Source organism: Tachysurus vachellii, chromosome 10 (assembly GCF_030014155.1).
Source record: "Tachysurus vachellii isolate PV-2020 chromosome 10, HZAU_Pvac_v1, whole genome shotgun sequence".
In the NCBI taxonomy this organism is placed as follows: domain Eukaryota; kingdom Metazoa; phylum Chordata; class Actinopteri; order Siluriformes; family Bagridae; genus Tachysurus; species Tachysurus vachellii.
The window spans coordinates 6465208-6489783 of NC_083469.1; the positions used below are offsets into that span (position 1 = coordinate 6465208).

Genomic DNA, 24576 nt, shown 5'->3' on the forward strand with positions numbered 1-24576 from the left:
ACAAATGGCATGTTTTTCACTTGACTGTAGTACAGAACTGCGCTAATCTGAACCAGAAACATTAGTATGTCTGCCAGGTATCGCTTATTCTACATATAATGGTACCCACTAAAATGAAAGTTATTTATTGTTAACTCTATAATCTGTAAACACATAGGGAGGGATGAATCAATAGTAATACTGCTATTGATGTATCGCTAGATCCTGTGCACATCCTGCACTTTATTTATATATGTCCATATACTGTATGTCCATATACTGTATGTCCATAATCATGCACATCACTGCATCACACTATACCTCTGTGCTGAGAAGTGCTAGGGGTGAGAAAAATGGAAAGCTAACACTGGGTCTAAATGTTTGATTACACTAACTATGTTTCTGATTATATTTTTTCTGACTATATTTTATATTTGATTATATTTTTCTGATTATACGTTGATATTTTCTTTAATATATATTTATTTCTTCTTATATTATATTCAATATACATATTATGTTTTATCTTTATTCCTTTATTTTGTTTCTTTTCTCTACTATTGGCTTTCTTTCTTTCTCACTACATGTCGTGTATGATTGTGTATGTGACAAATAAAATTTTAATTTGATACTGGAATTGTGTATAGATCTGATGGCTAACTCGTTTACTGATAAAAAAAAAAAAAACTGATACCACACTGGTTATGTGGCATACTGTAAGTGTACGATGTTGCTGTAAAGGACAAGTGCCAATATTCTAGATGCAACATAAGTAATCCGTTAAAATCTCAAACATAAAATTCAACTGCTAGCTAAAAATGTTGGCTAAAATGTTGAGAGGGGAAAAAAGGTCTACAGAGGTCTGCAGGTCTTACAGAGTATGCTGTTTCTGCAGATAGCAGATATTGTTTTGTGACAAAAAGGGGTTCTGATGCAACGGAAACAAAAATACACTTTACTTACAAAACCTGCTCCCCTCCAATGCAACCCTTCTCCAGCTAAGGTAATTTATCAAGCTAGCTAATTTAAAATCAGCTAGCGAGTGTTATAAAGAACGAGCGTAGAGGAACGCACGCTCATTGACACTGTGTACACCAGGAGAAAATAAGTAGAGTGTCAAATGTTGAAGTAGTTTATTCATTAAGGTATCAGTATTGAGAACAATACTAAAAATAAATACATAATTAATCAAATAAAAAAAAAAATAAAACATTCTTGATCTCTGGAAAATTGTCCGTAGTGTGTGATTGCGTGAGTGGATGAGAGTGTGTGTGTGCCCTGTGATGGGTTGGCACTCCGTCCAGGGTGTATCCTGCCTTGATGCCCGATGACGCCTGAGATAGGCACAGGCTCCCCGTGACCCGAGGTAGTTCGTATAAGCGGTAGAAGATGAATGAGTGAGTGAGTGAGTAAAACATTCTTGTTACATCCACACGTATAACATTAGCATAAGTTCAAAGTCTAAAATATTAGTTCTAGGTTAAGTTCTAGGTCTGAAATATCATAAAACTCTGATCCAACAATTCAAATGCTTCCTGTAAGATGATGTGATTCTGTGTCATGTTGCTCAGTAAGACACAAGAAAAGGTTTTTATGCACTGTCAGATTGTGCATAAAAATACATGTGTCTGTGCCACCAGCGCTTCATCTGTGTGACTGTTCAGTATTGCTGGAAGAATTACTAGTCCAATCAAATCTACGTTAACGCTGGACATGCCTGTCTTCCTTCGCTGAGCTCCATTACAGACAGCCAGACTAGAAAAAGAGTGAATAACTGAAAGAAGATTCATTTCACTAAGCATTACAATATGACTGAGAGGTGGAGAAGTAAAGCTATTTGCATAGTAAATAAAGGTCACAATGCACATTCAAAATAGTTTGCAGAAATTAAAAATGTACCATTTATGTAAAAAAGTAAAGAACGGCACAAGTATTATGTCAAATATGGTATGGTAGGGTACTCAATGTTTTTTTAGGAACAGCTGTATGCTCACTCACTCACTCACTCACTCACTCACTCACTCACTCACTCACTCCACTCACTCACTCCACTCACTCACTCACTCACTCACTCACTCCACTCACTCACTCACTCACTCCACTCACTCACTCACTCACTCACTCACTCACTCACTCACTCACTCACTCACTCCACTCACTCACTCACTCACTCACTCACTCACTCACTCACTCACTCACTCACTCACTCACTCCACTCACTCACTCCACTCACTCACTCACTCACTCACTCACTCACTCACTCACTCACTCCACTCACTCACTCACTCACTCACTCCACTCACTCACTCACTCACTCACTCCACTCACTCCACTCACTCACTCCACTCACTCACTCCACTCACTCACTCCACTCACTCACTCCACTCACTCACTCACTCACTCCACTCACTCACTCACTCCACTCACTCACTCACTCACTCACTCACTAACTCACTCACTCCACTCACTCACTCACTCACTCACTCACTCACTCCACTCACTCACTCCACTCACTCACTAACTCACTCACTCACTCCACTCACTCACTAACTCACTCATTCTACTCACTCACTCACTCCACTCACTCACTCACTCCACTCACTCATTCTACTCACTCATTCTACTCACTCCACTCACTCACTCACTCACTCACTCACTCACTCACTCACTCACTCACTCCACTCACTCACTAACTCACTAACTCACTCATTCTACTCACTCACTCACTCCACTCACTCATTCTACTCACTCACTCACTCCACTCACTCATTCTACTCACTCACTCACTCCACTCACTCATTCTACTCACTCACTCACTCCACTCACTCATTCTACTCACTCACTCACTCCACTCACTCACTCATTCTACTCATTCATTCACTCCACTCACTCACTCACTCACTCCACTCACCCACTCACTCACCTCACTCATTCACTCACTCCACTCACTCACTCCACTCACCCACTCACCTCACTCATTCTACTCACTCACTCACTCCACTCACTCATTCTACTCACTCACTCCACTCACTCACTCACTCACTCACTCACTCACTCACTCACTCACTCACTCACTCCACTCACTCATTCTACTCACTCACTCACTCCACTCACTCACTCCACTCACTCACTCCACTCACTCATTCCACTCACTCCACTCACTCACTCTACTCACTCACTCCCTCCACTCACTCACTCACTCCACTCACTCATTCCACTCACTCACTCATTCCACTCACTCACTCACTCCACTCACCCACTCACTCCACTCACCCACTCACTCCACTCACTCATTCTACTCACTCACTCCACTCACTCATTCTACTCACTCATTCTACTCACTCATTCTACTCACTCACTCACTCCACTCACTCACTCACTCACTCACTCCACTCACTCACTCACTCACTCACTCACTCACTCACTCCACACACTCATTCTACTCACTCACTCATTCTACTCACTCACTCATTCTACTCACTCATTCCACTCACTCACTCACTCATTCTACTCACTCACTCATTCTACTCACTCACTCATTCCACTCACTCATTCTACTCACTCACTCACTCACTCACTCCACTCACTCATTCTACTCATTCCACTCATTCCACTCACTCACTCACTCCACTCACCCACTCACTCCACTCACTCATTCTACTCACTCATTATACTCACTCACTCACTCAGTCATTCACTCATTCCACTCACTCACTCATTCTACTTACTCACTCACTCACTCACTCCACTCACTCATTCTACTCACTCATTCTACTCACTCACTCACTCCACTCACTCACTCCACTCACTCACTCATTCTACTCACTCATTCTACTCACTCATTCTACTCACTCCACTCACTCACTCCACTCACTCACTCCACTCACTCATTCTACTCACTCCACTCACTCACTCACTCCACTCACTCATTCTACTCACTCCACTCACTCATTCCACTCACTCATTCCACTCACTTACTCATTCCACTCACTAGCTTGCTCCTTTCACTCACTCACTATCCTGCTCACTTCCTGGCTCGCTCATTCGCTCCCTCACTCACTCACTCGCTCATTTCGGCCCACTCACTCACTCGCTCCTTTCGTTCACTCTCTCACTCACTCGCTACTTTCACTCTCTCACTCACTCGCTACTTTTGCTCACTCCCTCACTCATTCGCTCTTTTCACTCGCTCATTCGCTCCTTTCATTCACTCACTCGCTCCTTTCGCTCACTCACTCACTCACTATTTTCACTCACTCACTCACTCACTCGCTCCTTTCGCTCGCTCACTCACTCACTCGCTTTTTTCACTCTCTCACTCATTTGCTAATTTTGCTCACTCACTCACTCATTCGCTAATTTTGCTCACTCACTCGATCCTTTCGCTCACTCACTCACTCGCTCCTTTCGCTCACTCACTCATTTGCTAATTTTGCTCACTCACTCACTCATTCGCTCCTTTCATTCATTCGTTTCACTCACTCACTCGCTCCCTTCACTCACTCACTCGCTCGCTTCACTCACTTGCTCCTTTCACTCAGTTATTCAGTCCTTTCACTCACTCACTCACTCATGTAATTATCCAGTCAGACAATCATGTGGCATGAAAAGAGGCATCAGAATGAGAAAAATGTGATCTTAGTGACTCTGTGGTATGTTTACTTGTGCCCATATTGAGTTTCTCAAAAACTGCTGATTTCCTATCGCTGATGGAGTTTTTTTTTTTTTTTTTACGTCTAAGTTTACACAGAATGGTGAAAAAAAATACATGCAAATAATTCAGAGGAGAATGACCAGACCAGTGTGAGCTCACAGCAACTCAAATCCTTACTCTGTACAACCATGATGAGCTGAAAAGCATCCCAGCAATGAACCTTCAGGTAGGTTGCACTCGTCAGCAAAGAACAGGAAACCGAGGCTACATTTGGCACAGACTCTCCCAAACAGGACAGCTAAAGATTGGAAAAATGTTGCCAGGTCTGGTGATTGCCTGTCTTGAATTACAACTGCGATAACCTATCTATGGTCTGCAGTATTTATAACCATATGCCCCAGTTCAGTACTCTTGGTAGACTGAGAAAAAGTACAGGTACAGGTCACCTGACAATGAAAACAAGGACAAAATGTGGGATCATAAATTTGTTTCCACATCACCACACTGTCAGGATGAATATGCATTAAAACATGCTCAGAAACAAAAGCAAAAATGAACAGATATGATAAACAAAGCAGATGCTGTCTTTTCTATAATGAACACCGGTATCTGGTGTTATTAAATCTTATTAAATCTCCTTAAACCTGAGCTGAAACAAGGATTATTCCCACTCAAAGCAATCTTTAACTGCTAATATTTCTTCTTCTACCTCTCCCTTTCTTGATTATATTTTTAACTGGTGCAATTAGTAAATAAATAAAGTAAATTGTCTCTTTCTTCCTGGTTATCTCTCTGTTTCTATGTCTATATCTATCTTGACCGGTCCCTGACCAGCAGCCAAAACAAGCAAAACCAAAAAATAATGACTATCGACATAGCAACGGCACAAACAAGGTTTAACAGCACACAGGAGAAATGATGTGTGTGTGCATGATTAGTGATAAACACACCATGGGGAAGCAAGGCTTGATGGGAGGTGTAGTCGTTCATGGTTAGCCACATACAAACAATGACTCATTGCCTAACTAAAAGGATGGCTATGTGTTTCATTTAATCGGACACAAAAAAACAGTTGATCAACACTGGTAACAATCTGCTACCTATGTCCTGGGTGTTTGTTGGTTGAGACACACACTGTGGCTATAACTGCAGTTCTACAGCTTCTGTGGTGCATCACAACTGGATGACAAACACTCACCTGAATAAATGTGTGTGTGTCTGTGTGTTTGTGTGTGTGAGAGAGAGAGCAAAAAAACAATTGAACCAAAAGTATAAGGTAATGTAGACAATTTTTTCTTACATTTTTTCTGTGTGCTAGATTTAACTAAATAATCTCCCCTAATAACCTTCAATTAAGACCAGACAAAGTTTCAGACTCATCTCCATTTTTTTTTGATTCATGATTAAGCCCTTATAAAACAACTCTATAATTTTCGGTTCAGTCGAAATACTAATCATCTTATTTGACTGAGAAAGGAATTTTAAAAAATGTTAATGTTGGACAGATGTAAGCAGATATGCTTTTGATTCCGTTACATTTCTAATGTTACACAATCGAGTTACACCGTGCTTCACTGCCCCACTTACCTTCCATACAGTTATTACTGTACCTAGTTGTCATAAATGGAAACTCCAAAAAGCTCTAATAGCAGCCCCTTGGGGCAGGAATCACTCTGCCCCATGCTCAGTGGAGGAGAAGCAGACATGACCGGTAATGGCAGGGTTGCCAGATTGAGCTGGGTCAAATATAATGTGCAGCCAAGATCTCATGGCAAATCAAAATAAATCTAATAAATTTATACAAATTTCAAAGTGTAAGTGCAGACATTGTATCTATGATGTACAGAATCAATTCTATTGTAGAATATATTATATTGCAGATTTGGAGAGAGATGATAGTGGATAACTGTGGAAAAATGTTGTACATCAGAAATACAAAAGGCTAAAAATATCTGATGCCAAAACTGTGCTGGGTTTCAGGTCTTTCTTGTGGTTTTTGAGATGGAGTTGAACTGGATATTTTTCTGAAACCTGGCAATCCTGAATAATGAATATTACCTTAAACACAATGGCTAGTCTGTGACTAAGTCTCTTTAGTCTAGTAGTTTTTCTTTGAGATTATATAGTTATTCACATCATTAGCTGCTGCTTCAAATAAACCCATTTGAACCTGATTTCACATTTTGCTTGCTTTTTGCCACAGACATTCTAACATACGACATTATGCATTGCATTACATCATCTTTATGATAATCTAACACACACACAGACACACACACAGACACACACAAAGACACACACACAAAGACACACACACAAAGACACACACACAAAGACACACACACAAAGACACACACAATAAACAACTGTTTGGCATTCTGCTTCTTTTAATAAAGCAAAATCTACTAATATAATAAAATGTACAAACACTTCAACAGCATTGACTCATGCATCTAGGTATACCTTATCTAACACACACACACACACTCTCTCACTCTCTCTCACACACACACACTCAATCTCTCTCACTCTCTCACACAAACACTCACTCTCTCACTCTTTCACTCACTCACTCTCACACTCTCTCTCTCTCTCTCTCTCTCTCTCTCTCTCTCTCTCTCCCTCTCTCACACACACAGACACACACACACACACACACACACACACACACACACACACACACACACACCTGCAGTATGAAGGTAGGTTAGTTTGGATGGTGTGGGCACATGTGAATGAGAAGAACAGGGTTCGCCAATGCGTCTAAATCAAGGTTTTCTCCGGTCACTTTTTACCGAGTCTATAAAATTCCTCCCTGCGCTTCGCGCGCGCGTCACTCGTTTTAGCGCACCGATGACGTCACCGACGCGTGCAGCGGAATGTTAATGCGGAGCTGCAGCTTCATTCACAAAAAAACAGTTTAGCAGTTTGTCCCTAACGACTCCCCGTTCCCCACAAACAACAACGTGCATTCAGGACATTATTTTCTCAATGAGGCTCATTTTGGACATCAGCCTTCTCCTGTACTTATTCATTAGATTTTTTTTATTTTTATTTTGTGACAGCAAAACTCCCAAAATAACGCGACAGAAAACGGTTTCAGATCATTTAATTTTGTCAAATCAAAAATTTTAATTGCAGTATAATTGGATTTGTTTTAACACTACAAAAGAGATCACACAGAGCTGTTGTCAGGGGGCGTGGTTACGTCGGGGCGACCGTAGCAACCGTCCTTCGCCGCATAGATCAAATTAAACAACTGTGTAATGATGAGACTTTGACATTGTGTATTAATTATATCATACTGGTCAAATCGCTCTTGCTGGAATCACTTGGGCTATTATAAGCTCACTTAATGAGAGAGAGTGAGAGAGAGAGAGAGAGAGAGAGAGAGAGAAATATTAGAACTATGACCCTGAACACTTGGTGATCATGAAGCTTCAGCATGTAGAGAGAGAGAGTGACAGAGAGAGAGAGAGAGAGAGAGAGAGAGAGAGAGTGAGAGAGAGAAACAGAGAGAGAGAGAGAGAGAGAGAGAGAGAGAGAGAGAGAGAGAGAGAGAGAGAGAGAGAGAGAGAGAAATATTAGAACTATGACCCTGGGAAAACAGTAAACACTTGGTGAGCATGAAGCTTCAGCATGGGGGGGGGGAGACAGAGAAAGAGAGAGAGGGGAGAGAGAGGGGGAGAGAAAGAGAGACAGAGAGAGGGGGGGAGTGAAAGAGAGAGAGAGAGAGAGAGAGAGAGAGAGAGAGAGAGAGAGAGAGAGAGAGAATGACAGAGAGAGAATGACAGAGAGAGAATGACAGAGAGAGAGAGAGAGAGAGAGAGAGAGAGAGAGAGAGAGAGAGAGAGAGAGAGAATGGCAGAGAGATAGAGATAGAGAGAATGACTGAGAGAAAGAGAGAGAGATGCCACACATTACACAGGATGGTCTTATATGTTCTTACACACACATGATCCGTACCTGCATCTTGTCAGACGTGAACACCTCATCATCCACGTCGCAGGCGATGAGCGTCACCAGTTCCAGTTTCATATCGATCGATGGCATTCCCTCTTAAAACGATCAGCGCCGGGATGTTTTTGTGTTGTCTTTAAACAGATCTGATGTTATTCCTGTTATTTTCTCTCGTTCCTCTTGCCCTTTCAGAGTTAGACTGGTTAAATGTGCACCGATGTTCACTGATCTCACCTGAGATGCGCTACAGAAGAGACCTAAACACTCGCTGACTCCTGCCTGTCTGACCCTCGCTGTCTTGAACGCAAGGGGCGGAGCTAAGCCGGTCCAAAAGCACCAATCAGCGCGCGTCCCGGCACTGACGCCACCAGCTCCTGCATTCACTGAAAATAGTTTTTGAATTAGTTTCAAGGTTTCTTTTTATCATATGCTTTGTTTCTCATTTAGTCATTACACAAATGATCCCTCATGCACGTTCTGTCAGCATGTCATAGGTTCAAGAAAGGCCTGCTTGTACGAAAATCCACTATAGACAACCATGATTTTACTGCAGTTAACAGTCACTAATAAAGCAATCAGCCACGAGAGGGCGTGCTTTACAGTCATATCACCGGTGAGCGTTTTTAGTACCACGTAAAGTGAAACAATTCTACTGGTTGCCATAGTAATACATTTTATCGGTGATTAGCGTCATTGACATTGTAATGTACCTCTAGATTTGCATAGTAAAATTTTCTTAACATTGTTACGTCACTGGACACGCCCACATCTACTTGTCACGAGCTGCAACTGTAAATGTATAATCTCAGTTTGTATAACGTGTGTAATGTGAGTATAAACATTGACTTTACTCACAGTAACATTTTTGTAACACATGACATTAAATGGATTTTAGTGTCATAAACCAACATTTAAATAAATAAATATACGTGCGTATGAATATTTTGTTATGTTTTGATTATTGTTGAATAGGTAGTAACAGTAAATTCCATGGACCAGAAGAGCATGAGATTGAGTAATTGGTAAAAGCATCGCCCTTTGTTGGTTGCATCGTTAGACGCGTGGATGAGAAAGAGGCACAGTCTCGACTCAAGCCTGTGTAGGAGCGCACGTGGTTGAAATTCTTACGTTGAGAGAGAAACAAAGTTATAACCAAAAATCACGAGTTGAGATTAGAAACATTGTCGACATTTCTAACAAAAAGGAGTCGACTGAACCTGAGTTCATCGCGTTTTAGTTAGTCCCAAGAAGTGAACAAATTTCTTTGTAAACAAGAGATTTCTTGAATCTGAGTCTCATTTTGAATCCATCTTGAATCTTGAGTGTCATGTAGCCATGTATAATAATGTAAAAGTATTGAAAAAGAATGAATGAGAATAGAGAATTAAGTAAAGGGGTTATTTATTACTTGAATGTGTTTATGTAGTTTTTTTGGCTCATGTGTTTAAGGTAGCTAACTAGAGCTATTTCTGTGCCATTGTTGATTTTATTCTTTAATGTTCATTCATTCATTCATCTTCTACCGCTTATCCGAACTACCTCGGGTCACGGGGAGCCTGTGCCTATCTCAGGCGTCATCGGGCATCAAGGCAGGATACACCCTCGACGGAGTACCAACCCATCACAGGGCACACACACTCTCATTCACTCACGCAATCACACACTACGGACAATTTTCCAGAGATGCCAATCAACCTACCATGCATGTCTTTGGACCGGGGGAGGAAACCGGAGTACCCGGAGGAAACCCCCGAGGCACGGGGAGAACATGCAAACTCCACACACACAAGGTGGAGGCGGGAATTGATCCCCGACCCTGGAGGTGTGAGGCGAACGTGCTAACCACTAAGCCACCGTGCCCCCTATTCTTTAATGTCAGAGTTATAAATTCTTTAAAAAGTCGTGCTGATGAAAAGAGTAAATGTTTAAAAAATTGCATTTGGTGTACTTTAAAGACTTTAATTTATGGAATTTACATTTTTTATTTTATTTTGAAAGTTAAATGTGATTTTTGTCTGGTCTTTGCAAGGTTGTTTTTATTTCCCTTTTTCTTTTTTTTTTGGATCTTCACGTATCCCTCCTTTCCTGTTTGCTGATGCCCTGCTGATGATCTTCTAGAAGGCCCTCAGCATTGTACACTGCTTCAGTGCAGCAAAGGGTGTTCAACTCTGACAGTTTATACAAAGTTGAAGTCACAGGCTCATGTGTACAACCTTTTGTTTTCTTTTTAAATTATATAGAATTATATATATTTTTTCCCACAAAGCAGTGTTCTATAACTGGAACACCTAAACGGGAATAAGGTGGACACTGGACCTAAGTTTCTGGTCATTTTGAGTAAATTTACACTGACAATATTGAATTTGAAGAAATATTGATTCACTGTGTGTCACTGAGAATTGCACTTGAGGTTTACTGTTATTTACTGCTCATGCCTGATTTTGCTTGTGCTGTTGTTGATTTATTTTCCTTTTGTTTCTCCCTTTTATTTTTTACATTTACAGCATTTGGGCAAATGCCATTAACCCGAGCAACTTACATTCTCTCTCATTTTATACAACTGAGCAATTGAGGGTTAAGGGCCTTGCTCAGGGGCCCAGCAGCAGTAGCCTGATGGACCTGGGATTTGAACTCACAACCTTCTGATTGGTAGGCCAACACCTTAACCACTAGGCTATGTGAAGTTAAGGATATTAAATTGTAAGGATATTAATTTGCATAGCTAGAATTTAAATAAACAAGGACTATCAGTAATAGTGAAATAGAGTCTAAAATTGTATTACTGGCTGAGACAAAAAAGAAAAAAGATTTGTATTATTGCATTAATTAAGTTAATTTAAGCGGGGTTTTTTTTAGTTTATTTTTGTTGCACAAAAGGTTTTTGGAATAGCCAGGGTTTATTTTGTAGGTTTTTCAGCCAAACACCTAATCACCTGCTTAATTTGCATTAGTAACACTTCCCTCTCTCAGATGTCTGAATGATCAGGGTTTGTGTGGCAAGCATAGAATATTTCAGTAACTACCAACCTACTGTACATGTGACCATGCACCTGGGTGTGGATGTGAAAAGTTCAATGCAGCGCCTTAAGATATCAAATGGATCTGTTTGCCTGAAGAGGTGATCTCATTCAGAGGCACTGACATTGTCAGAGAAACAACCAAACTCATGCATCATCCTTTACTGATTTGTGGTTTTCTAGGAACATTATTTCACTCCTTCTCAATCAGGTCAATGATTAAAAATGACATGTCTATGAATGATCTGGATTGTCTGTGAAACGTTATTTCCCGTTATCATATACATTACAGCAACTTTCTCTCTAAAACCTATTTTCTTTCAAAGGCAGTAAAACATGGCCAATAGCAGGTCTGTTGTTGGGTTTTCAGAACTATAAACCATTGAACCGTGTGATTTTGTTTTTCCAGACAGTGCATTATTTTCCCTGTCAGTACAACTAATAGAACCGTCTTTTGTTTTGTATGTAGGAAGAAAAGCAGGGCAGTAGAACAGATAATGCTTCCAGGTATATTTGTTGGTGCACTTTACACAGAACACCCCCTCCCCAATAGTTTTCATAGAACCATGAATCATTGTAGCACTCCACTGTTTTGACTTTTTTTACGAGTACTCACATTTGAATATAATAATGGGATATAAATATGAATCACACACAATATACAGCGATGGCACTGTGTGTGTGTGTGTGTGTGTGTATGTATGAATCACACACAATACACAGCGATGGCACTGTGTGTGTGTGTGTGTGTGTGTGCGTGTGTGTGTGCGTGTGTGTGTATGAATCACACACAATACACAGCGATGGCACTGTGTGTGTGTGCGTGTGTGTGTGCGTGCGTGTGTGTGTGTATGAATCACACACAATACACAACAATGGCACTGTGTGTGTGTGTGTGTGTGTATGAATCTCATACAATATACAGCAATGGCACTGTGTGTGTGTGTGTGTGTATGAATCTCACACAATATACAGAGATGGCACTGTGTGTGTGTGTGCATGTGTGTGTGTGCGTGTGTGTGTGTGTGTATGAATCACACACAATACACAGCGATGGCACTGTGTGTGTGTGTGTGTGTGTGTGTGTGTGTGTGTGCGTGTGTGTGTGCGTGCGTGTGTGTGTATGAATCACACACAATACACAGCGATGGCACTGTGTGTGTGTGCGTGTGTGTGTGCGTGCGTGTGTGTGTGTATGAATCACACACAATACACAACAATGGCACTGTGTGTGTGTGTGTGTGTATGAATCTCATACAATATACAGCAATGGCACTGTGTGTGTGTGTGTGTGTGTGTGTGTGTGTGTGTGTGTATGAATCTCACACAATATACAGAGATGGCACTGTGTGTGTGTGTGCGTGTGCGTGTGTGCGTGCGTGTGTGTGTGTATGAATCACACACAATACACAGCAATGGCACTGTGTGTGTGTGTGTGTGTGTGTGTGTGTGTATGAATCTCACACAATATACAGAGATGGCACTGTGTGTGTGTGTGTGTGTATGAATCGCACACAATATACAGAGATGGCACTGTGTGTGTGTGTGTGTGTGTGTGTGTGTATGAATCTCACACAATATACAGCGATGGCACTGTGTGTGTGTGTATATGAATCTCACACAATATACAGCGATGGCACTGTGTGTGTGCGCGTGTGTATGTGTGTGACAGACATCATGCTGTGGTGTTTGTGTGTTTATGAGCTGTTGTGCACTGGTCTATCCATCTTGTCTGGCAGGTTCAAGCTTAAGACCTGGAAACAATTTATTGGAAATATCTGAGTGGTTTAATGTTTGGGCAGGTGGAATTAATTACATATAGTGCAAATGAATAAATCTGGATTGTGTGTGTGTGTGTGGTGTGTGTGTGTGTAGACTGCTTTGCTATCTCACCCTTCTCTACCAGCCTCTGGCTTCACTGCAGCTGCAGCAAACTAGGGCAAGATATTTATAGAACAGAGAGAGAGAGAGAGAGAGAGAGAGAGAGAGAGAGAGAGAGAGAGAGAGAGAGAGACAGGGAGGGTCCAGGTGCAGAGGAATGCAGGGTGATGCAGCAGAAATAGATAGAGAATGAAAAAGACATAGAGAGAAAGAACAGATTCACAGGAAATACATAAAAAAAAAAAAAAAAAACAGTTCCACAGTTCATATAAACAGCCTGAATTAATAATGAACAGAAAAGGAATGTGAATGAAGGAGAGACAATGTGTGCCTGTTGCCTGGTGACTCAGAAACACTGCATCTCCATTATCTCCATCTTCATGCCCAATTCCTATATTAATATCATCATGATCCAAAGAGCAGTAGAGACTATTTTCATCTCAGTCCTCCAATCCTTTCTGTCTAAAGTCACATCTAGGAGCACAGGAGAAGACAAACAAGTCTATTTTAGCCAAATATTCAGTATTATATAAGGATGAGAAGAACAGCTTTCCTTTTTTGGCTAGACTTATTTTTAGAAACAACTGTAATTAATTAATACACCACCAAAATGGCTGTTTCTTTTGGAAAGCAACATGAAGCCAAAGTGAAGTGAAGGTGAATCTAAAAATATCTGATTCTTCAAAATTTTGTTACAGTGCTTGAAATCACAAGCCACCATTATAAAAGCTATTATATTTATCACAGAGTTGTTATAGATAATATTCTAACTTGAACTAAAGTATATTACTGTACACTATTACACAAAAAGCCTAATAGCTGAATAGCTGGATTATGTTTATTAAAATAAATCAGTACTAAATGCACACTTAATGATTTTTTTCAAAGGGCTCCCTGGCTGTTAGATAATACAGGAATTGTGTGCATCCATCTTGGAGTAAAAGCCTGTCCATTTCCTGTCCAGGTACAGTATCAAGGTAATAGAAAATGTTATGTAATTTAAAGTTGTGGCTGGTCATTTTCAGGTGAAAATATCAAATTCAACAACAACTACAACAACTACAACAACAACAACAACAACAAATGGTCTGCTTTAAATTCCAAGTTTTAATAAAATATTAGTCCAGAGAGAAAATTATGGTCCCTGCCATTCACCAGGCTCTTTCTGTCTCTGCAAGTATGTCTCTCTCTCTCTCTCTCTCTCTCTCTCTCTCTCTCTCCCTCTCTGTCTGTCTGTCTGTCTGTCTGTCTGTCTGCGTCTCTGTCTGACTGCCTCTCTCTCTCTCTCTCTCTCTCTCTCTCTCTGTCTGTCTGTCTCTCTCCATCTGTCTCCCTCTACGCATGCATAGTGGATGAGTAAGGGTTGCGTGTTGAGCCGGTGAAAGCGATTGGCATCTTGCCAATTCTTTGGCATTTTATGCAATTTTCTCAGTTTAACATCTTGGATTAATTGTTTTTGTTGTGTGAGCATGTGTGTGAGCAAGTAGCTGTGTGTTAGCACGTGTGAGTGTAGGTGCGTGCCTGCGTGCATGTGTGTAAGTGAGTGCATGTGTGTTAGAGGAGCATGGCGATTCGGAGCACGAAGCTGTGCGAAAGTTGCGAAAGTTGTAACTCGCCAGCACGGCGTGTGATTGGTGTGTGTGGCGAGTGTTGAGTGTGTTCTAGTGGGGCACGAGAACATCGTCTCTGCCTCCTGAATTAATAGGGCAATTGCTGTTTTTTAGAACGATGTTGACATTAAGACATTAAGAAAATTCCCCTTGGCTGAAAATCCCCACTTGTTAAACACCCAGTGTCTGTGTGGAGAGTGGTCTTTTATGGTTTTTGAGCAAGGTACAGAAGAGCTGAATGCTGTTTTTAAATTTAACATTGATGGTTTTGATTACATATGAAATGTTTTTACTGTGGCAAAACGGGACAACTTGTTCGGGTCTGTCCTGAGATGCAGAGTGACCCCAGAGTTTCTGAGCAACCGAGGCAAGAAGCAGCTGAGCCGGCTGGGGTCATTCCCCCTGCAGCTACAGATTTGGCCGCCTGCTGAAGGCCCTGGAACTAAGCTGAAGGAAAGTAAGCCGAAGCCCAGAAGTCCAGTAATGCCATTGATTGGTCTAGGAGTGGTACGGGTTGGTGATTGGTGGTCATAACACAACACTAAGTGTTGGAGTTGCCTTGCTGTTTGTTTGCAAATTTATGAAGAGTTTTTAAATGGGAGGCTTTTTAAAGGTGAAAGATAAAAACTAAAACCTCATTCTCATAAAAAGTGTGTACGCTCCCACCAATGTAGTGGAGAGGATACGTTTTTTAGATAAAATAAACAATGTGATTGCTGACTGCGACACTGCTGATATTTTCAGTTTAGGTGGAGAATTTAACTGTATAACAGATATTTTAGATCAGAGCCTCACGTATGTGGCTTCCCATAAGCATCTGTGGGAGATGATGGAGGCCCACAAGTTATGTGATATATGGAGAACATTTAATGAAAAAAGAGACAGTACACGTGGGCCCAGGCCATAGATAATACACTCTCCCTGGCAAGGTTTTTTGTCAACAGTACACTCATCGTCAAAGGACACATTGTTAGATCTATGAAAGCTCTGGAGATAGAAATAGTGGAACTACAGTGTTTGGAGTACACAAGAGATCGAGGGAATTTTGAAACCCTAAAAAATAAAAAAGCCAAATTAAACCACTTGTTAGACATCACAGCACAAAGGGCGCTGGTCCGCTCATGCTTTAACAGTGTGACTGGGATGGATGCTCCTTCTAAGTTCTTCTTCAATTTAGAGCAAACGATTGGACAGAAAAGATTCATACATGCTATGTGAACAGAATCAGGGAATCTCTCATCGGAGCCCACTGAAATTCGCAAGCAGACAGTAAGATTCTACTTGTAAGCTGTACAGCAGTGAGTGGTCAGGGGCACAGATGGTGGATGAGAGTTTCCTTCTTGACCTGCCAAAGCTCTCTAAGCAAGCAACCAGGGAGATAGACAGAAAGCTGACATATGGAGAATCGATGGGTAGATAGATGGTCTACCTGCTGAGTTTTACAGGTCTTTCTGGGTAGTTATAAGGCAGGATGTGTTGGGCATTCTACAGGACAGTGTGAGGAGAGGTAGACTCCCTTTGAGCTGCAGGAGGGCCATCCTTATCCTACTGCCAAAAAAGGGGGATCTGACGGACCTGAAAAACTGGTGCCCGGTGTCACTACTGTGTACTGATGCAAGCTGCTCTCAAAAGCATTAGCCTCGAGACTGACTAAGGTAACGGAGCAGCTCATTTACCAAGACCAGGTAGTACTGTGTCCCTGATAGGTGAATATTCAATAACGTATACTTAATTTGTGACATTTTGGACGTCTCCAAGCTATTGGGATTAAAGACTGGACTGATTTTTCTAGAATAGGCATTTGACTGCGTTGAGCATGACTATTTGTGGAAGGTGCTGGAAACATTCGGGCTCAGCCAAGGTTTTCTAGTCATGATCAAGGTGTTGAATAGTGAAATTGAGAGTGTACTGAAGGTTAACGGTGGTTTATGTGAGTGTTTTAAAGTGTACAGAGGTATTTGACAAGGCTGTTCTCTTTCAGGTATGCTGTACTCACTCTTATGGAAACTGAGGTCTCATTTTTCTAGTTTTAACATTCCACACACCAATGCTTCACTATGTTTATAAGAGTATGCAGATGACCTGGTAGTTATGATTGCCTCACAGAAAGATCTGTATGTTTTAACTGATATTTAAAACGATTTTCAGTTTTTACCTTCTGCCAAGGTCAACTGCGCAAAAAGTGAAGTCATTTTAGTAGGAGAGTGGGGAGGTGGGCAGCATACACTACCAGGAGGTTTAGTGTGGAAAACAGGCGGTTTTGAATAATTGGGTGTCTACCTCGGGAACAATGAGATTTTAAATAAAAACTGGGATGGCACTGTACAGAAAATGAAGGGTAAACTGAGCAGATGGAAGCGGCTGGTTCCAAGGATGTCCTACAAGGGGGGAATACTGGTCATCATCAACCTCGCAGCGTCGTCCCTCTGGAACAAGCTGGCATGCGTGGATCCGCCTCCAAACCTGCTAGTGAACATCCAGAGTCTGCTGGTGGACTTCTACTGAGATGGTCTATAAAAGATTCCTCAGAGTGTCCTACATCTTCCCAAAGAGGAAGGAGGGCAGGGGCTGGTCCACCTAGCCAGCAGAGCTGAAGCTTTCCATCTCCAGTTCATACAAAGACTCCTCACTCTACCTAAAGTCTTGGTATGGAGCGCAGCAGCCAGTGGATTATAAAGCACAGTTGTGGTCTAAGGCTGGACAGGATTTTGTTTCTAATGGACACCAAAAGGTTGGATGTTTCTGGATTACCTTTTTTTATTGTGGACTTTTTAAAATCTGGAACTCTTTTAAAAAACAAAACAAAGGCTGTGTAACATTACACTGGCTGCTGGAGGAGTCTCTGTTGTACAGCGGGCGCATAGACATCTCCAATGCGGCCATTCCTGCAATGTCCAGGACTCTCATCTCTTCAGGCATTGTGACACTCCGGGAACTTATGAACATATCAGGAAAATATCTGTCAAGGGCAGAGGACCTGGCAGTGCATATGGGGCTGCGGTCCATGTTCATTGTCAATCAGATCTTACACCACTGGAGATCCTTCCTAACATCAGAGGGGCATGTTTGGTTGATTGACTACCAACACAAAGAGACTGGTCCTGTAGAAGAAGGACCCATTGCCAGCTGAACATTTCTCCTGACCTTTGTGCGAAGGGGAGATGGACTTCCTGACATTGTCGGGGGAGCTGTTCTACAGAGCCTGTGTTAAAGTTTTAAATAAGAAAAACCTGAGTGGGAGGGTAGACACTCCATGGAGAAATGTTCTTGGTTTTAATGATGATATTAAACCAGAATTGCAGGCACTGTATAAACCACTGTCCAGTGGAGGACTTTACATAGTATTATCTATGTGAACATTTATTTCCATTTTAAACCCTGATGTTACACACGATTGTCCGTTTTGTTCACAGAGAGAAACTGTTTTTCATGCTTTTAAGGTCTTTTGATGCTGATTTTACTTTTCAGTCTTTTATTCTTAGTATTAAATGGGCCACAGGCAAAAAAATAATGGCAATATACCTGAGCTGGAAAAAACAAGATAGCACAAAACATAGACTGTGATGCTAAAAGATAAAAATTCTCCAGACTGGATAAATCAAGAGTCCTGATTGTTTTTTGTTTTTTTTTTAAAGCATGAATGATTTTTAAATCAGTGTGGTGCTGTGATAATGCTCTGTGCTCTGTTACTGAATGGGAACTCATCTTTGGACCAGAGCTAAACAAATTACTACTGTTATCTCTACCCTGAAATTAATTTAATATTTTATTTATTTATTTATTTATTTAAATCACTCTCATTTTTATATGTGACTTGTGCAAATAAAGGATTGTAAAAAGTCAAAAGTCTCTCTCTCTCTCTCTCTCTCTCTCTCTCTCTCACACACACACACACACACACACACACACACACACTGAACCTGAAAACCTTGAAAGCAGGTCAACAGCTAAATTACACAGTGGTGTAGAGGTCATGATGTCTGATGATGCTGAAGGACCCTAATGATGATAATGCTACAGTTATTGGCCAAACTTTAAGAAAGCTTTAAGAGAGGTGTACACACGCATCCATGTGTTATTTTTAGTCTGTTGTCCAGAGAATAGATATGATGTACCAAGCGACAAGCACGTCAGGGTCACCCAGAATGCTTTACTACCCGTGTCCCTAACTGCACAGTTATTTTTATCTTCATGTTGAAGGATTAACTCACACCTTCCCACTCTATACAAAAATACACAGGACAGTGTTTTGCTTGATCAACATATCAACATTCTTCATACATTATCATGCTGTCCTTTCGTTTTAGCAGGACAATCTCTTTCCCCAATGCTTCCTTTGGGTTCCTTAAAAAGCCTAGAATGTATTTTCGGAGGCACTTTTCTATAGATTGCAGACAAAATTTATTGCACTACGGAAACGGCCTTTCTGCTTAAAGTCTGTATAACAAACTACGATTGAACAGGAAATAATAAAAGCTCTTCTTTCATTTCTTTCAACATGATTTTTGACTATTCAAGCTCTTTGAGCACCACATAATTACCTGCTGATTAGCTTTAGCTAGTGTGGTAGCTCAGAGAGAGGTGTCCCTCGGAGACAGCGACAGATTAAAGCACAGATTCATATTGTGTGCCTAACAATAACAAACGTATATCCAGTGAGCAACCTTAAAATATGAGAGAAGGAAAGTGTTTTATTGATCAGCTAAAGATTATGCATTTGAATCCTGACCATGCTCTCTGGACTGTCAGGGTGGGCGGTAAAGCATTGCTCTCTCCTCTTGTCAATCGAACTCCAGGGCATCTGTGAGCTCAGGTATGTGGAAGAGGGCAGAAAGCGCTTTCCTCAGAGTATGTTCTGCTGCCCAGTAATGCACCATGAGCAGCGGGTGAGTGGGAACTAGTGGGGATGTGGTAGCTCACTGGTTAAGGCGTTGGACAACAGATTGGAAGGTTGTGAGTTTAAATCCCTGGTCCACCAAACTGTCACTGCTTAATCCTCAATTGCTCAGTTGTATAAAATGAGACCAAATGTATGTCATTCTGGATAAGGGTGTCTGCTAAATGTAAGTGGGAACTGGTCAAGAGAGAATGGGCGAAAGAGAGATACAAATCAAATCAAAACAACTGACAGCTTTAAAGTCAGGGCTTTGACTGTGGGGGGGAAAAGTCTTCTCAGTGCATGCTGCGGCTGAGAATCCATTTCTGGAGTAAAGATTGAAGACAACAACCAGAATCATGGTCTGACAGCCAATAGCAAACTGTATATCAGAAGAAGAATGGGTGTTGCTGAGAGGCACACTGATGATCCTGCTCTGTTTTTTTAAAAAAACCTTACATTAACCATAATGACAAACTCCTACTGTATACACGCTACCTAAGATTTAACGTATGTGGGATTACGTTCTAGACTTTTATCACCACACGGATTCAAATCATTGTGCTTTTATCCTCAAAATCGAACAGAAAAAGAACTGCCAGAATTTCCTTTACAGCTCCTATTGCTGTGATTGCTTTTCACTTCCAGTATGATGTATGATTGTTTACCAGGGAAATATTTTCAACCACAGTTGCAGAGAAGCAAACATGCTGCCACAAATGGGTTAAATCACAGGAACATTGTGGAAATGTAGTCACTAAATGCAGGTTATTCTGTTCTGGCTTGCTCAGAATCCATTATATTTAAAACGTGTGCATTAGTAGCGAATATAAAACCATCTAGGTTGGAACTACAGTACATGCTTGAGGCAGTGTGTGTGTGTGTGTGTGTGTGTGTGTGTGTGTACGTGCATGTGCGCATTTGTGTGTGGTTAAAAAATGTATTCATTCTGGGATGATGCTTCATTGCCACAACAATTTAACAATTTATCTATTATAACACACACACACACACACACACACACTCACCTTTCAAACATTCAAACATCAACTCGCTAATTCATATACAGTGTCGGTTGAAAGTTTGTGGACCCTTTAGAAATTTTGATATTTCTGCATAAATATGACCTAAAACATCATCAGACATTCACAAGTCCCAAATGCAGACAAAGTAAACCCAATCAAAAAAATCAGACAAATATTATACTTGGTCATTTTTTTATTTAGGAAAATGTTCCAATATTATATACAGTATCTGTGAAAGGCAAAGGTATGTGAACCTCTAGGATTAGTACTTGAAGGTCAAATTAGAGTCCATCCGATTTCAGTCAATGGGATGACAATTAGGTCTCTGTGAGTGTCCTATTTTATTTAAAGAACAGAAATATATCAAAGTCTGATGTTCATGACGCATGTTTGTAAAAGTGGATCATGGCAAAAACAAAGGAGATTTCTGAGGACATCACAAAAAGAGTTATTGTTGCTCATCGGGCTGGAAAAGTTTACAAAATAAAGAATTTGGACTTCACAAATCTATAGTCAGACAGATTCTGTACAAATGGAGGAAGTATGAGACCATTACTGCCCTTGCCAAAGGTTTTCAACAAACAAAGATCACTCCAAAAGCAAGGAACCCAGAGTAACTTCTAATCAACTAAAGGCCTCTTTTACTTTGGTTAATGTTAATGTTAGCGAGTCTGCCATCAGGTGAACACTGAACAACCTCGTTGTGCAAGGCAGAGCTGCAAGAAGAAAGCTGCTACTCTCCAAAAAGAACATTGCTTCCCATGACGTTTGTTAAATATTATGTGGACAATACAGAGGACTGCTGGAAAAATAATTTGTGGACAAATGAGATAAAAATAAATCTGGTTATATGGTTTATAATGATAAGAAGAAATTTAAAATGTTTGGCTTGGTTTCACATCTAATGGTTAAGATTAGCAGCTTACAAAAAGAAAAGAAAAGAAAAAAAAAGAGGCATGGCCCATAATATACAGCATGATTGGCTTAATCATTATTTCACACACACACACACACACACACACACACACACACACACACACACACACACACACACACACACACACACACACACTCCAGCACCACTCACCCGCTGCCTGTCCTCCTCAAACACTGTCTCGTGTACAGAGCAGGCAAACAGTGAGGTCGGCAGGTCGCTTAAGTCCATCATGTCCTCTGACTCTTCATCATTCTCCCCAAACATCATCATCTCCTCCTCATTCTCATCCTCATCTTCCTCAGGGTCACTAGAGTGGGCGTCTGTGCCATTACTCCACAACTTCAGTCCATCACGCATCATCTTCATCGGCCTGCTCAGCGAGTAGACTATATAAACAGAGACAGGGAGTTGAGTAAAGATGTATTTTTGCTTATTATTATTATTATTATTATTATTATTATTATTATTATTATTCACCATAAATGAGAAATGCATTAAAAAAAGACTGCAGAACAGAAGTATTAACCATCCCTCAAAATCAGGATTAATACAAAGTACATTCCTACTGTTTATAGTGAATAGTGTTCTTTTTTCTGTGAAATTCTTAGTTCTAACTGCTCAGTAGGTGTTGATTTAATTTATTTAACAGCATTTCTGACAGCAGTGCGAGATGCAAAGTTCTTATGTGCGTGCATTATTAATCTGATAAGTTATCATTTCTTTAATAATAACTAATTTCGTCAAATTACTGTGCTATAAGAGGAATAAAACATGGAGAGACTGTAGACTATAACATACTGTTACATGAAAATAATCACCATCAGGACTTCTAATAAAAGCACATCCCATAATGTTTAATTCAGTACTTAACTATCATCCCAGGAGCAATATGGTCTAACCATGATGGTTCATTTCAGTCTGAAACCTGCAAACAAATAACAAATTTCTAGTCTAGGTGTAGTATAGAGATTTATTCTTTTGGGTAAATTTTTTTTTTCAAGCTACACAGACGCCTGAGCTAATATAGCGTAAACTCAGTGGCAATATTATTAGGAATACCCACCGTGTGGGATGGGGTAGCTCAGTGGTTAACGTGTTGGACTACTGATTGAAAGGTCATAGATTTGAAGCCCAGGTCCACCAAGCTGCCCTTAACCCTCAATTACACAGTTGTATAAACTGAAATAAAAATGTAAGTCACTCTGCATAAGGTTGTCTGCTAAATGCCATGAATGTGTAGCTGAAACAACTTGGCTTTTTAAATTATTTTTTATTAAATTGGTCACTCTGTAATTGCACAATTACTGACTGTACCATATTTACATGCAGGTCCTTAGTCCCCCTCTGCCCTGTCCATTAATTGTACAGCTGTCCAGATTTGAGCGAGACCATTCCCATCCAAAATAGTTTGTAGTGGTAAAAGCATATGAGATACAGCAGTGCTACTGGTGATTGAGTAGTGACAGTTAGAAACTAGAGCTAATTTTTTCCCCATGCATAGTAAGTTAATCATGCCTTGTCCTCTGTATGTATATTTGGGTTAGTATTGAGATGAATCCAGAGCCTATCCTGGAAACACTGGGTGTGAGGCAGAAACACACCCTAGGTGAAAAAGCGTGAAGCTGGAATACACCCTGGATTATACATCAGTTCATCCCAGGGCACTGCGCACACACACACACTTTTACACATTACACAAGGTTGCCTAATTTAGCATACCATCATGTTTTGGAAGGTTTGAGGAGACCACAGAACAGCAGGGACAGCAGGAGAAGATGTGCAACTTAGCTCAGACATTGAATTCAATACCTTAATATTGTTTAAACGTAAATTTTGATTTTACTAAACTTTACTGTTCACATGTGCAATATCTCAGCTGTCTACTACCTCAACTAAATAGTATTTTATTGGATCATTTATGTTAATGTTTATATTCCTTTATATTTACGTGTATACATTTTATCTTTTACCTTTTCGTGCACCATAAGGTCTGACACTTAATTTCGTTGTGCAATGACAATAAAAGAATCTATCTATCCATCTCTGTCTATCTGTCTGTCTGTCTATCTATAGTTTACATGTGCAACAGCGACATCCAGCGGTCACTTTCCTAATTACATTTTTCTTATCCAGCACTAATCTTATTAAAGGCGAGCTTTGTTATAAATTAAATTCTGGACAAAGACAAAGTAATTATGGCACAAATGCGATTCAATTTGTACACATTTATTTTTAAACCAAACAACATAAAAACCAGCCCCTAGAGATCCATACTATTTATGTATTTATTTTTACTGTCCATGTTGTAAACACACTAAAAGAAGACAGAGGAGAAAGTCAACAAAACGTCTCTATATAAAACACACTGCAGTAAACTGTATGAAAAGCTCACAAATGTATTTAAATGTATTTAAATCCGCCACAACAGACCAAATAAACATTATTTATCCAAACGCTTACCGAAACAAATGCAAAGTAAAACCAGCAGCGTCAGAGTTTATTTCCTTCAGCTCGCGCGTGTCGTGATTTCATGGCCGAATGACGTGAATTTATTTATCTGGCCTTTAAAACCGTTATTCCTGATGCTCAACGTAATCACTAGCACAATGATTGTCCAATCAAACTCACGCGTCTGAT

General features: G+C 40.5%; 1 protein-coding gene across 2 annotated transcripts in view; it reads right to left on the reverse strand.

The window, feature by feature from the left end:
- Nucleotides 1-22299, reverse strand: part of rcan3 (regulator of calcineurin 3) — a 42072-nt gene extending 19773 nt beyond the window's left edge. The window contains exon 1 of one of the 2 annotated variants that reach the window (XM_060880238.1): nt 22090-22299. In XM_060880238.1, the coding sequence (XP_060736221.1) occupies nt 22090-22299 (210 nt within the window). Of the gene's footprint in view, nt 1-8599; nt 8855-22089 lie in introns of those variants that run through there. The other variant, XM_060880239.1, reaches the window with a different exon arrangement.
- Between the last annotated feature and the right edge of the window lie 2277 nt (nt 22300-24576).